The sequence below is a fragment of the Halichoerus grypus genome, chromosome 11 (assembly GCF_964656455.1).
Source record: "Halichoerus grypus chromosome 11, mHalGry1.hap1.1, whole genome shotgun sequence".
NCBI lineage: Eukaryota > Metazoa > Chordata > Mammalia > Carnivora > Phocidae > Halichoerus > Halichoerus grypus.
In genome coordinates, this window is record NC_135722.1 from 49929395 (window position 1) to 49944095 (window position 14701).

Consider the following 14701-nt stretch of genomic DNA (forward strand, 5'->3'; position numbering starts at 1 on the left):
TCAGGAGGAGGAAGAGTGGATGACAGCTGAGCAATGAGTGATGATGCTATGAAGATTGACGATGGTCTTCAGGTGTCTGGTAAGAGCATAACTCGTTCCCAACAACAAAGGGAGAGGAAGTTTACCCCTTAATGTTTCACTACCAGCATTTCTAAAGATAAGCACTCTTTCCCATCTGCCCTGTACTCACTTATGTCCTCTCCCACCTGCCTCCCCACCGTCTGTACCATCTGAGCATATAGTACAGGTAGTGCTCCCATGGCAGTTCCTTCTCTTGAATAAGTCAGACAATGGGATTGTTACTAAAGGATTCCTATTCTAAATCTGATTAACTATGAGAAAGGAAAAAGTCAATCCTATGAGAAGCAATCTGTGATCTACAGATGTGTAGAATGAAGCACTGGAGAGCAAAACAGTGGAAATCAAAACTTAGCTGACTGACTGATTAGTCTATCCTAAATACATGTTGGCTGAATACCACCTTTTTTCATAAATGATCACTCTGACTATGACCCTTCACTAGAGTTTTAGCTGCATAAACCACAGCTATTCTTGAGTAACTGGCATATTTGGTGACATTCAGTATAAGGTTAGGTGATCATGAGCTTGCTGAAATAAAGCAACACTGTTGGAGAGTCTAGGAAAGAATGACAGAACTGAACCCTGTTTTTTACAGGGTAGCAAATATTTCTATTGTACAACTTGAGAATTTCATGATTTTAGATTTGTAAATTTTAAAGCTTATTTATTTATTTATTTGAGAGAGAGAGCACAAGAGGGGTGGGGAGTGGCAGAGGGAGAAGCAGACTCCCCGCTGAGCAGGGAGCCTGATATGGAACTTGATCCCAGGACCCCAACATCATGACCTGAGCCGAAGGCAGATGCTTAATTGACTGAGCCACCCAGGTGCCCCAGATATGCAATTTTTTAAATTTATTTTTTATCTTTTTAAAATTTTATTTTATTATGTTATGTTAGTCACCATACAGCACATCATTAGTTCTTGATGTAATGTTCATGATTCATTGTTTTCGTATAACACCCAGTGCTCCATGCAATACTGATCTTTATCAGAGAAGAACTCTCATATAAGAACTAAGAGCCCAGTTTTCAGAAAATTCTGTCATCAACTGAGGTGATTAAATTTTCATTAGTTGCTCTATAGCCCTCTCCTGAATCTTTCTGCTATCCCAAATCCACTCTCTGTCTTGTATTTGTACTTCTATATATGACTCCTGTTGGGGAACCTATCCTTTCACCCCTTTACTTTCTATTCATTTCTTGTGACTGAGCTCACAAAATGATTTAAGTGTTCAAATGATCTATATTTCATTAAGAATTAATAAACCTAATTTGGCCAATTTCACGCTAATTGTAGCTCTGAACAGTTCAAACCCAAGATCCAGCCTCTATTCCATGAATAACCAATTTACTCATTTTCCTATACCCTGTAGTCATCAAGAATGAGTTCTCTTGCCTGTATATTTTGTCACTCTGAACTTCCTTGCTTTCTAGAGATTCTTCTTCCCCTCTAGGTGTTCGGAAATGTGTTTTACAGAATGTCAGGTATTTTAAGCACACAACAAATTTTCAGGAATTCAGTTCTTTGTATATGGGAAAAATAAAATACATTCATACTAGAGATGTAAAAATGGCATGAAATTTTGACCCATTCTCATCAAAACTGCAAGGGTTTGGATGATCTTTTCCAAAGTTGTTCCTTTACTTTCTTTTGAAAGGACATCCAATATTACATAGGTACAAATGATATAAATAGATAAAGATATCTAAATATATTGTGCTCTTAGGTGTCAGCTGTTTCTCTCTTCTTTTCATAGGCAGTTTTTTCTACTAATGTACTGGTCAGAGTAGGATTTGCTGGTCCAAGGTGTCAGTTCCAGACCCAGAGACAGTGGGAAGTAACAGTACTATTGGGTAGCCGGAATGTGGGATATGGAGAAATTCATCAAACTCTGACCTCAAATGCCCTTTCCAAGCAAAATAAACAAGTGTAATTATTTTGTCCACAGTCCAGAATGACATAACATGTCATCAGTTTAGTCCCATTACCCATGTGACCTGGCTGGTTCTAATGCAGTTCGCCTGCCATGCACATAATCACTATTGTGCTACAGTGCTTCTGGATGTCCTTCCTGAAAACAGTGGGGTTTATCTATGGATATTTTTCCTTCAATAATATAAATGAGATGGATGATATAATCTTAGAGTTCAGCCAAAATCAGAGAGACTCACTATGATGACTTCGGATAAAAAATAGAGGAGTAGAAGAGAAAGCACCACTGACTGAGATAATTCTTTCATTTGCTTCTGGAGACGCAAAGACATTATGCCCATCTCCAATATTACAGTCTTCATGCCTTCTGTATTGACACTAATAGGGATCCCAGGCCTAGAGTCTGTGCAGTGCTGGATCGGGATTCCATTCTGTGCCATATATTTCATTGCTATGATTGGAAATTCCATGCTTCTGATCACCATCAAGTCAGAGAGCAGCCTCCATGAGCCCATGTACATTTTCATAGGCATGCTAGGAGTCACAGATATTGCACTTGCAACCACCATTATGCCCAAGATGCTTGGCATATTCTGGTTTCATGTGCCAGAGATTTATTTTGATTCTTGCTTGCTTCAAATGTGGCTCATCCACTCATTTCAGTGCATAGAGTCAGGCATCCTCCTGGCCATGGCCCTGGACCGTTATGTGGCCATCTGTTATCCACTAAGACATGGTACCATCTTCACCCACCAGCTGATTACCAAAATAGGGGCTATGGTAACACTCAGGGCTGCCATTCTGGTAGCCCCATGCCTAGTACTCATAAAGTGCCGGTTTCAATTTTACCATACAACCATCATCTCCCACTCCTACTGTGAGCATATGGCCATCGTGAAACTGGCTGCAGAAAATGTGCGGGTCAACAAAATCTATGGTTTGTTTGTGGCATTTGCTGTTGCTGGGTTCGACCTCACCTTCATCACTTTGTCCTACATACAGATATTTATCACAGTTTTTCGTTTGCCCCAGAAGAAGGCTCGGTGGAAAGCACTCAATACCTGCATCGCCCACATCTGTGTCTTCCTCCAGTTCTACCTCCTCGCCTTCTTCTCTTTCTTCGCACATAGGTTTGGTGCTCATGTTCCCCCTTATATCCATATCCTCTTTTCTAGCCTCTACTTGCTGGTCCCCCCATTTCTCAATCCACTTGTCTATGGTGCCAAGACCAAGCAGATCCACATTCATGTGGTAAAGATGTTGTGTTCATAAAATCTACTGTGATTAACACCAGCAGCTTTCCCCTTCATGCAATAGAAACAATATCCCAAAACTTCATAAAATATTTCAAAAACAACATTAATTGAGGTGGCTTCGTTTTCTATTTAATTCTTTTGTGAAATTTGCCTGCATTTTAGATTGTTTTCACATCATCATACTCTGTGACAACTATCACTCAGTGGGTTTCTGGATGCTACTGCATAATGAGAGGAGAAACACAAAGACAAAATAGTGAAGATATGATGTTTCCTTTTCTCTTCTATTTTTTAGTCCCTAGTTTAGCTTCCTCTTCTATGGATTCTTCTCCCAAAGGATTTACAAATATGCATCTATTACTGAATTAAATGCATCCAAACCCATTGTTCTAGAGTGTCCATGTACTCAATAAAAACAAAGTGTTGGTATGTCTTGAATGTTTTAGTCCTCTAAAAAAATTTTTTGAGGAAGTGTATTTTAAGTATGTTGTGTCAAAACAAACAAACAAATGTAAAAACAAAAACCAAACCTTTATAGATGTAATGAGATAATAATATAAAAATTTCAGTATATCTCTAGAGTCATTCAGGAATTTCCAGATGCAAAAATCATGAGAAATCAAGTGCTCCATTTTGCACATCCATACTTTTCTTTACCTACACCAGTTCTTTCTTTATTACTTCGTCAAGTGTTATTAAAGCACAGTATATTAAATATTGTAAGAGGGAATAGTGGCAGAATGGTAAATTTGACACAATGCTTAAGTTTCATGGATTTGTTTCCTTGTATTTTGGGGAGGGAAGAAGAGAGAAACAAAGAGAGAGGGAAAGGAACAAGAAGTTGTAGTTGTATGCACTGAGTGAGAGGTAAGGGAACATTGAAATCCAACTGAAAGCAGCAGCAGGAGAGTTAAAATTATGTTTTTTGGTTTTTAATTAGGAAGCCTGGTTCCTGAGAAATAATGAATGGTTGGCCCAGTAAGGAAGGACACACCATGCCATGTAGATGATAGAGGAGACATGAACTAGAGAATGTGCTTAATGTAACAACACAGATTTTTTTTTCAATGTTAAGATACGATTAGGAGAGACACAGATACTATGATATCAAACATGGTCATGGAGGGCAAACTGGGTAAAGGGGAGCAGGAGATACAGCTCCTACTTATGGGATGAATAAGTCACAGGGATAAAAAGTACAGCATTAGGAACAGAGTCAAGGGTATTCTAACAGCTTTGTAGGGTGACAGATGGTAGCTACACTTGCTGTGAGTACACCATAAGGTTTAGACTTGCTGAATCACCATTCTGTACCCCTGGAAATAATGTAACATGTGTGTCAGCTATACTCCAAGTAAAAAAAAAAAATGGAATGACCAAGGACACTCTGCAAAGATGTTGAACTTTATTCTGAAAGTATTATGTGTCATTAAAGGTTTTCTCCATAAGGTAAGCACATGTTTTTTGTGTGCATGTATAAATGTAAATGTCTGTGTGTGTGTGTGTGTGTGTATCTATCAGGCATGTGATGGCATATCTTCTCGGTGGATATAAGGCATCATGCTTTTTAATCAGATAAGGCTACTAAATTAATGAAGATATGGGGTATTTTAACTAAGATTAACAATTTCAGAGCTTAAGGCTAGTGGACTATTCCTGAAAACTCCAGATCATAGATCATATACTGAACAATGATGGAAAATATGCATATGTGTGCAGATAGCCACAATTTGATTTATGGCATTAAAATCAATGCATCTATAAAATAGACTGCATGTCATATAAATGGGTGATACTCTGGCTTGTTTAATGGATTCAGGCTCATCACATATCAATGACTGCTGAGGGTTACTATTTGTAAATCTAGGGGATGTCTTGGGACATCTTTTGAAAAATGTTTTCAATGTCAATATTTGTTATATGATTAATGTATGATATTATTATAATGGATTGTCAGTAGGATTGTTGTTTTTAGATAACATAGTTTCTTTAGGAATAAAACTGAGATAGTATCAGACGTAATTTCTTAATGTTTTAGCCAGGGTTCAGCAACCTTCTATGAAAAGAAACAAATACATAACTTAAGCTTTGTGGGCAAAGAGGCAATTCAAAACTACTAAGTAGGTATTTGGATAGCAAGAGAGAAAACATATTTGCACAAAAATTTTAATGATATTCAAAATCTTATATGGGTAATGATAATCCTAATTGGGTAGTTTTTCTATAATTTAGTCTAAAGTAGAAGAATGGAATTCATTTTTTTTTTTTCTGAGGGATAACACTCTGCTTAAGTGGGACTGAAAGTTAGACTTTCCTCATCACCACATTGATCTCAAGAGTTCATCTGTAAAAACTGTTCTCAGCTAGTGGGCTATCCAAAAACAAACAGCAGGCCAGGATAGGTGGTCCACTCTAATTCCAAGCTTATCTGGAGAAGTTTGAAATATATCTAACAATTACTAGTCCTGATGGTGATCCTAAAAATAGTGGGAATAGGAAAGCAATGGGGAGACAGAATGTGAAACTGGAAATTATTTCTTCCATCCTCAATTGTCAATATGGCATAAAATATCTGGTCTAGAGTCCAGATTGTCCCATTATTGTGGCCTTCAAATTATCAGGACCAGCTCCAATCTGAGACCTGAAAAGGGAAAAAAGGAAAACAAATGGGTCATTGCAAGGACAAGAGGATAACCAGGACTCTCTATCCTCCCACACATGGGCTGAGACAATTATAGAATACATTCTCGAACGGGAAATTGCCTGAAAAAGAAAAATATATTTTGTATTGGTAATTTTAATGATTTCTAGAAACTTCAAAATGATCCTTCAAAGAGATTGCATTAATTATAACAATGACTAATAGCACTTTATGTCTGAATCCTCAAACACTGGTTGTGATTGAGATTTTTAAGCTTTTGATGGTCTGCTGGGTGAAATATGATTCTCTTTATAATTAACATTAATAAAGAGTGCAATAACTGCAGCTTTTTTCCACTTGTATATCCTTTTGTTGAATTACTTTATTGTTTCATTTGATCATTTTCTGATTTGTGTTCATTTTTTATTGTGTGTTTAAAATCTGATAAAAATATATTGAATTAATATTTTCAAGGGCTTTATTCCTCAAGAGTGATTTCAGAAGCAGAAAGGGGTCTTCATAATATTGAGTTTTGACACATCAGGTGCTGGAGTTGACTTTCACTCTTAGTGTTTGCTTTCAGATGAAGGAGCAATAATGTATTGACCCTTTTGGCTTTTTGCAGGCCCTGCATTTAGGCAGAATAACTTGCAACATTGGCTCCTCTCCACCCTTCTTCTTCTTGGTAGAAAAGTGTCCATGGACTACTGTAAAATTCACCCTTTAATGTGTACAAGACGCTGGTTTTTAGTATATTCAAAAAATTGTGTTACTCTCTCTTCTCTAATTCCATAACATTTTTGTGATCCCATAAAGATACCCCATTCCATCACCAGGCACTAGCCACTCATCCTGTCCCCAGTTTATGAAAACCACACATCTACCTTCTGACTCTATGGATTTGACTAGTCTGGACATTTCAAGAAAATATATCATATAATACATGGCATTTTATGTCTGGGTTCTTCCACATAGCATAAAGTTTTCAAGTTCAGCTATGTTGTAGCATATCAGAACTTCTTTTTATTCTTTTGTGAATGAATGTCATTGCACATATGTATCTGAGTCTACTCTTGCACCTGGCAGTCAGGACTCTGGCCACATGATCTTCTCCTCTCTGCATGGTAAGGACTCCCATTTTAAATCAGACAATTCCACAAATAATATAGGCATGGCCAGGTCCTGCTATTTGTATTTGCCATAATTCATTTAAACTTGTAACTTCTCGCTTGATAAATTTTATTAACCATTGCAGTAAAAGCTATTCAACTTCATTTCTAACACTGTTGTATTAAAAATTAAACTTTTGGGCACCTGGGTGGCTCAGTTGTTTAAGCAACTGCCTTTGGCTCAGGTCATGATCCTGGAGTCCCAGGATTATGTCTTGCATTGGGCTCCCCACTGAGCAGGGAGTCTGCTTCTCCCTCTGACCCTCTCATCTCTCATACTCTCTCTCATTCGCTCTCTCTCTCAAATAAATAAATAAAATCTTTAAAAAAATAAATAAAAATTAAACTTTTGTTTCTTGTTTTCTCTAGAACACATGTAGAATGAAGAGCCACTTCTGAAAATTTGCACTCTGTAGCTCCTATTACATTACTCTGAAGTAATTATTTTTATTAATGTAGGAGTCCTAAGGAATTGTATCTGTCACCAAATAAGGAGTCACATTGTTTCTAAAAAATCCTATTCCCCTTTAGTTCTCACGGGTTTTAACTAAACAGTATCTAAGAGTAATTTTGTCTCCAACATTCAGTAGCATTATGATTCTATGAGGTTCAAAAATTTTTTTGCATTTCCCAAAGGTATCTTGTGGGTCATTCAATATGTTTATAATATTATAATTCTCTATACAGAGAGTAGTGCATCAATTTCAGAACCTGCTGACCTCACCTCAGCCTACTTCATACTCTATCTGAAAACTATTTCTTTTGTTTTCTTTGAAAATATCTTACTTTATTTTGAGTTCATTAGGTGCTACTCTGTTGGGTGGCTGGCATTCTGATATACTTTGTTTTTTGATTTACATATTTATGCTGTGGTTGATTTCAGTCTACCATGTGACATCACTGAGTGCAGAGCTGGAAAGAAATACACACAACTAACTCCCCTAAGCCACTGTGAAGTAACCCAGTACACAAAGCAGCCATATTCTAGGATGAAGATAATTTTGTGGCAGTTTAAAAGCAAGATGGGAGTCAGAGAATCTTTCAGTGCATGAAGAATATGTCTGCTAAATAATGCCAGATGCAATGACACAGGACAAAAACCATCTAACTCTAAGTAAGACCATCATGTCTCTTAGGCAGATGCATGTAATGCATTCTTGTTAGACTTCTCCTTGCACCACACAGATTCAGAATCTTTTCATTTCCTCCTGCTATCAAAGCTTAAAATCACAACCCCCCCTTTTTTGTCAACTAAGTAAACACTTGCCATAATAGTTCATAGCTGGGAAGTTGATATATATAAAGTGACTGGCACTAAAATCTGAAAATGCATAATATCATTTCATGAGAGTCTTAAATGAATGGGACAATTTCTTTTTTTATTTAAATGCAATTTTCCAACATATAGTACATCATTAGTTTCAGATGTAGTGTTCAATAATTCATCAGTTGCCTATAACACCCAGTGCTTATCACATCACGTGCCCTCCTTAATGCCCATCACCCATTTACCCCATTCCCCCACCCACCTCCCCTTCAGCAACGCTCAGTTTTTTTCCCAGAGTTAAGAGTCTCTCATGGTTTGGCTCCCTCTGAATTCTTAACCATTCACTTTTCCCTCCATTCCCTTATGATCCTCTGAACTATTTCTTATATCCCACATATTAGTGAAACCATATGATAATTGTCTTTCTTTGATTGACTTATTTTGCTTAGCATAATACCCTGTACTTCCATCCATGTCAGTGCAAATGGTAGGTATACCTCCTTTCTGATGGCTGAGTAATATTCCATTGTACATATAAACCACATCTTCTTTATCCATTCATCTGTTGAAGGACATCTCAGCTCCTTCCACAGTTTGTCTATTGTGGACATTGCTGCTATGAACATTGGGGTGCAGGTGCCCCTTCGTTTCACTACATCTGTATCTTTGGGGTAAATATCCAGTAGTGCAATTGCTGGGTCATAGGGTAGCTCTATTTTCAACTTTTTTGAGGAACCTCCATACTGTTTTCCAGAGTGGCTGTACCAACTTGCATCCCCACCAACAGTGTAAGAGGGTTTAATTTCTATATCACATAGAAATATTCCATTTAGCTCTCTGTCAGCATGTCTATACTGATTAGTCTGAATACCTTGAGATGTTTTCATTTCCCTTCATTGGCTCATTATTTTGTATAAAAGTGTAATTGACTATTTGTGTTGTCCTAGGGCACTGTCTTGTCTTAGAAGTTTCTGAAAGGATGGTCAGTTTGGCTCCCAGTCCCCAAGGACACCAGGATTTGAGAGTTTTTATTAGATGCAGATCAGCTATGAGATAAATTCTTCTGGGTTTTGAACCATATTTTGCCTGCTTTTCACCCTTGTCCCAGGCTAATTTAAAGCCCATCAGTGACTGGTGCAAAAAATCCCCCAGGTGGCTCCTATAGTACAAAACAGCCATCCTCACTATCTGAAACACCAAAAGATTTTCACTCTGTGGCTTCTACATATGTTACCACAGATGATTCCAGGTAAGTCTTTGAGCCTTAGATTCTGCACTGAGTGTGGGAAAATGGAGGATTGGTTTCAAAGAGAACACAAACCCTTTTATGATCCAAGAAGATGGCAGGATGATAAAAAAGCAGGAGTCTTACAATAGCTGATTTCTCAAACATGAATATTTTGTTTCATGTTGCTGTTCAGAATATTTCTGAGTCAGTTGATCACACAATGGGTGATAGATTTTAAAGTAGACCTGACTAGAGGAAGACCCTAGAGAAGGATCTGGGCCCCATACACGCAGGTGACATTTGGCAATGCCTGGGACATTTTTTATTTTCATGACAAGAAAGAACAACTGGCATCTAGTGGGTGGGAGTCAGGGATGCTGCTAAGCCTCCTACAATATAGAAAATTACCCCAGGACACAAAATTTATCTGACTAAAAATGCCAGTTGTGCTGAGAAGGAGAAAACCTGTTTTAGAAGAATATCAATTAGGCCTCATGAAGTTGGAGTTATAAAACCATCAGGAAGAAAAGTAACTACCTTTTTCACATGATTTTTCATCTGTTAGGTTGAAGGCATGCTTTTCTATTTTATTTACCTGCTCCTTTGTTTATTTTCTACCTTCTTCATTTTCTTTCTCTTTTTCTGATTACTCATGATACATACTGCTATCGAGCTTCATTTTGCACACTATCCTGTAAGGATTCTCTAGGACAACTCTGACCCACATGGTCATGTTAAGTCTCCCAAATGAATGTTGCTGATAAAGACAGTAGCATACACTTTTGAGCCAAACTGCAGAGAGTGTTAGCCAGTATGTGGATGATATGGCATTGAAAATGTGATTTTATATCAGACATGTAACATACTGTAAATGTGTGTAATGTATGTATTATAATTATTTGGTAAAAATATGGAGGGTATGTGGGAGTTTTTTCCCATCAGAATTTAAACAGGCAGAAACTGATTAAAATTTGCTGTATGTTTTTGTACAACTCCCCTGATAAAGTTACACACTGATATATATTCCATATCCTTACTGAAGCATAATTATAAAATCTCATATGACACACACTATTTTTTGTTCTTTCTCAATCAGTGTGCCATGCAATTTGGATCCAAGCAGATTCACCTATTACAACAAAAAGTCTTAGTTTTCCATTAATATAATATAGGGTCATAACATCAATATCATAAGTTAACAAGATAAAATACCCTAAAATGTCTGAAGATTTTATGACGATGAATGATATAGTACGTATTTAATAAAAACTAATGATGCACTGTATGGTGACTGACATAACATAATTAAAAAAAAAAAAAAAAAAGGAAAGCCTCTCTTAGAGTTGAATACATTTGAAGAAAAGGAATGTACCTGCAGTTGACCTGAGGTGAATTCTAGGTAATCTTATATGGTTAGAGAGAATCTAAGTTCATAGATAATCTATGTTATATAAAATATTTAAGAATCAATGCTTTTTCAGGCTTAGGGGGGTAATGGTGGTTGTTGTTGGGGAGAGAGAAGAGCAGAGGACACAGACTGGTGCTTGGGATTAAATACAAGATGTATGAGAATAGCAGGGCATAGTAAGAACAAGATCTGACAGGGACTGCCAAAGAAAACAGTCAGGATTGATTTATCTTCAGAGAGAATAAATTGGAAAGCTTGCATGATATATGGATGGGCTTTGGAAAAACATAGAAAGTTTGACAAATTAGGTTGGAAACATTCTGAGGCTATTGGAGAAGGATCAGACTATGAAGACACTATCCTGAGAAGTCAAGCTGGTGAGTTGCAAAACTGAAAAATATTCTGGTCAAATTTGTCTTCTGATTATGAGCAGCAGAATTTCTACCATCCCTGTGGATGCTTTATGTTAGCCCAGGTGGAGTCCAGTTCTTAAAATGTGTATGTTCTGTATTAAATAATTTTTTCTCAATGCCAGTATTCAAGTCACACAATAAGCATAGGTGATGAGGAGTAAACATAAGATAAAAAGCATCTGTTTGGTCCACTAGTCATGGACTAGAAAGAAACCATATGATCCATTTAATTTTTGTCATTGAAAATGATTAAGGCATGCAGAAACACAGAACCTGATGGTTGTTCTTACAATGACTTTGTGAAAAGAGAAAATCTGAAAGGAGTCATTAAAGGAAAAAATAAGATGAATAATATTCCATTGCACATATATGCCACATCTTCTTTATCCATTCATATGCTGATGGGCACTAAGGTTGTTTCCATATCTTGGCTACTGTAAATAATGCTGCAGTAAACATGGGATTGTATATATCTTTTCAATATTCTGTTTTCCTGTCCTTTGGATATATACCCAGAAGTGGAATTGCCAGATTATATGTAGATCATTTTTTCAAAATTTTCATTGAACCCTCATATTGCTTTCCATAGTTGCTGCATTCCCACCAATTAAGTGTGATGGTTCCTTTTTCATAAATCTCCCCAATACTTATTATCTTTTGACTCATTGTTGACAGGTCTTCTAACTGGAGTGAGGTGATATCTCATTGTGGTTTTGACTTACATTTGTCTGATTATTAATTTAGTTAGACATGAGAAAGAAGGAAACCCTCTTATTTGTGACAATTGTAATAAACTTTGAGTACATTATGCTGTGAGATTAGTCAAAGAGAGAAAGGCAAATAATGTATGATATCACCTATATGTAAGTGGAATCTTAAAACAGCTGAACTCCATATGATTCCACGTATATGGAATCTAAAAAACAAAGCAAATGAATAAGCAAATAAAAAGCAGAAACAGATCCATAAATACAGAAAATTAACTGATGGTTGCCAGAGAGGCAGGGTCTTGAGGGTGGCCGATTTGGTGAAGGGGAGTGGGAGACACAGGCTTGCAATGATGAGATGAGTAAATTACATGGATAAAAAGTACAGCATGGGGATTATAGTCAATGGTTTGTAATAGGTTGTATGGTGACATGTAGTAGCTACATGAGTGGTGAGCAAAGCATAGTGTATGTATAGACTTGTTGAATTACTATGTTGTGTATCTGAAACTAAAGTATTATGTATCAATTACATTTCAATAATAACAAATAACCAAACTCATAAAAACAGATACGATTGTGGATACCAGGGACTGAGGGGAGAGGAAACACAGGAGATATTTTATTAGTATATAAATAAGTCCTAGAGATCTAATGTACAGGATAGTAACTATAAACAATAATATTACATCAAAAGCATCAAACTTGTTAAGAGACTAGATCTTAATCATTTCCACCACAAAAAAGAAAATAGAATAATGTGATGTGATATGTTAGCTAAACTATAATGGCACTCACATTGCAATATGTGAATGTATCAGATCAACATGTTGTGCACCTTAAGCTTAGAAAATGTTCAATGTCACCTGTAATTCAATAATAAAAAAAGGAATGAGAAGATTACCATCATTTATCTAACTAAAGTATGCTTTGCTAAAATAAAGCATGTAGTCTTATTTTAATTTTGATAAATAAAGGAAGGAGAAGATAGAATATGCTTTACCTAACTAAAGTATACTTTGCTAAAATAAAGTAATTTCTTCTTATTTTTTATTCATGTAAAAATAATATTCCCATGTCTTGACAGGGAATAGAAGATGAAACAGCAACACTATTACTTGATTCTACAGCCCAAATCATCATGCTCATACCCAATGGTTCTGTCTTCATGCCTGCATCCTAACACTCACTGGGATTCCTGGGCTGGAGTTAGTGCAGCATTGGATTGGGATTTCATTCTGTGTCATGTATTTCCTTGCTGTGATTGGGAATTCCCTAATTTTAGGTATAATCAAATATGAGCACAGCCTCCATAAGCCCATATACATATTTTGGGCCATGCTGGGGGCCACAGACATTGCACTTAGCACTTGCATTCTTCCCAAAATGTTAAGCATCTTCTGGTTTCATTTGCCAGAGATTTCCTTTGCAGCCTGCCTTCTACAAATGTGGTTTATTCACTCATTCCAGGCAATTGAATCAGGCATCCTACTGGCAATGGCCCTAGATCGCCATGTGGTCATCTGTATCCCCTTGAGACACGCCACCATCTTCTCCCAACAATCCTTGACTCACATTGCAGTTGGGGTGACACTCAGGGCTGCTATTCTTATAGCACCATCCATTGTGCTCATCAAATGTCGTCTTAAACTCTACCGAACTACAGTCATCTCCCATACTTATTGTGAGCACATGGCCATCGTGAAGCTGGCCACTGAAGATGTCCGGATCAACAAGATATATGGTCTTTTTGTTGCCTTCAGTATCTTAGGGTTTGACATAATCTTCATCACTTTGTCTTACATTCAAATCTTTTATCACTGTGTTTCAGTTGCCCCAGAAGGAGGCACGATTCAAGGCCTTTAATACCTGCATTGCCCACATCTGTGTCTTCCTACAGTTCTACCTCCTTGCCTTCTTCTCTTTCTTCACACATAGGTTTGGTGCTCACATACCACCATATGTTCACATTCTCTTATCAAACCTGTACCTGTTAGTCCCTCCTTTCCTCAACCCTATAGTCTATGGCGTGAAGACCAAACAAATTTGTGACCATGTCCTGAAAATATTTTTCTCCAAAAATCCATCTTGATCATTATTGGCTCCTTCTATAGACATTTTAGGTTGATCTAATGTAGGAACATCAATATGGTGAAAAGTTAATATCTTCCAGAAACATTTAAGTTAAAAAAATACTTAATTTTAGGAGATTATGCTAAGTGAAATAAGTCAGGCAGAGAAAGTCAGTTATCATATGGTTTCAGTTATTTGTGGAACATAAGGAATAGCATGGAGGACATTGGGAGAAGGAAGGGAAAAATGAAGGGGGGGGAATCAGAGGGGAAGCTGAACAGTGAAAGACTATGGACTCCGAGAAACAAATTGAGGGTTTTAGGGGCGTGGGGATGGGTTAGCCCAGTGATGGGTATTAAGGAGGGCACTATTGCATGGAGCAATGGGTATTATATACAAACAATGAATCATGGAACACTACATCAAAAACTAATGATGTATTGTACAGTGACTAGCATAACATAATAAAAAATGAAAAAATAAATAAAAACTGACATTTAATGAGAAAAAAATTTAGATGCTCAT

At 36.9% G+C, this 14701-nt stretch overlaps 2 protein-coding genes across 2 annotated transcripts; both read left to right on the plus strand.

The window, feature by feature from the left end:
* Positions 1-2347: 2347 nt before the first annotated feature.
* Positions 2348-3286, plus strand: LOC118528780 (olfactory receptor 52A1). Its single transcript, XM_036081409.2, has one exon. The coding sequence runs from the start codon at positions 2348-2350 to the stop codon at positions 3284-3286; it is 939 nt and encodes a 312-aa protein (XP_035937302.1).
* Positions 3287-13244: 9958 nt separating this feature from the next.
* LOC118528779 (olfactory receptor 52A5-like) lies at positions 13245-14195 on the plus strand. Its single transcript, XM_036081408.1, is given in 3 exon segments — positions 13245-13281; positions 13284-13915; positions 13917-14195. Coding segments are annotated over 3 exon segments (948 nt in total).
* Positions 14196-14701: the final 506 nt, after the last annotated feature.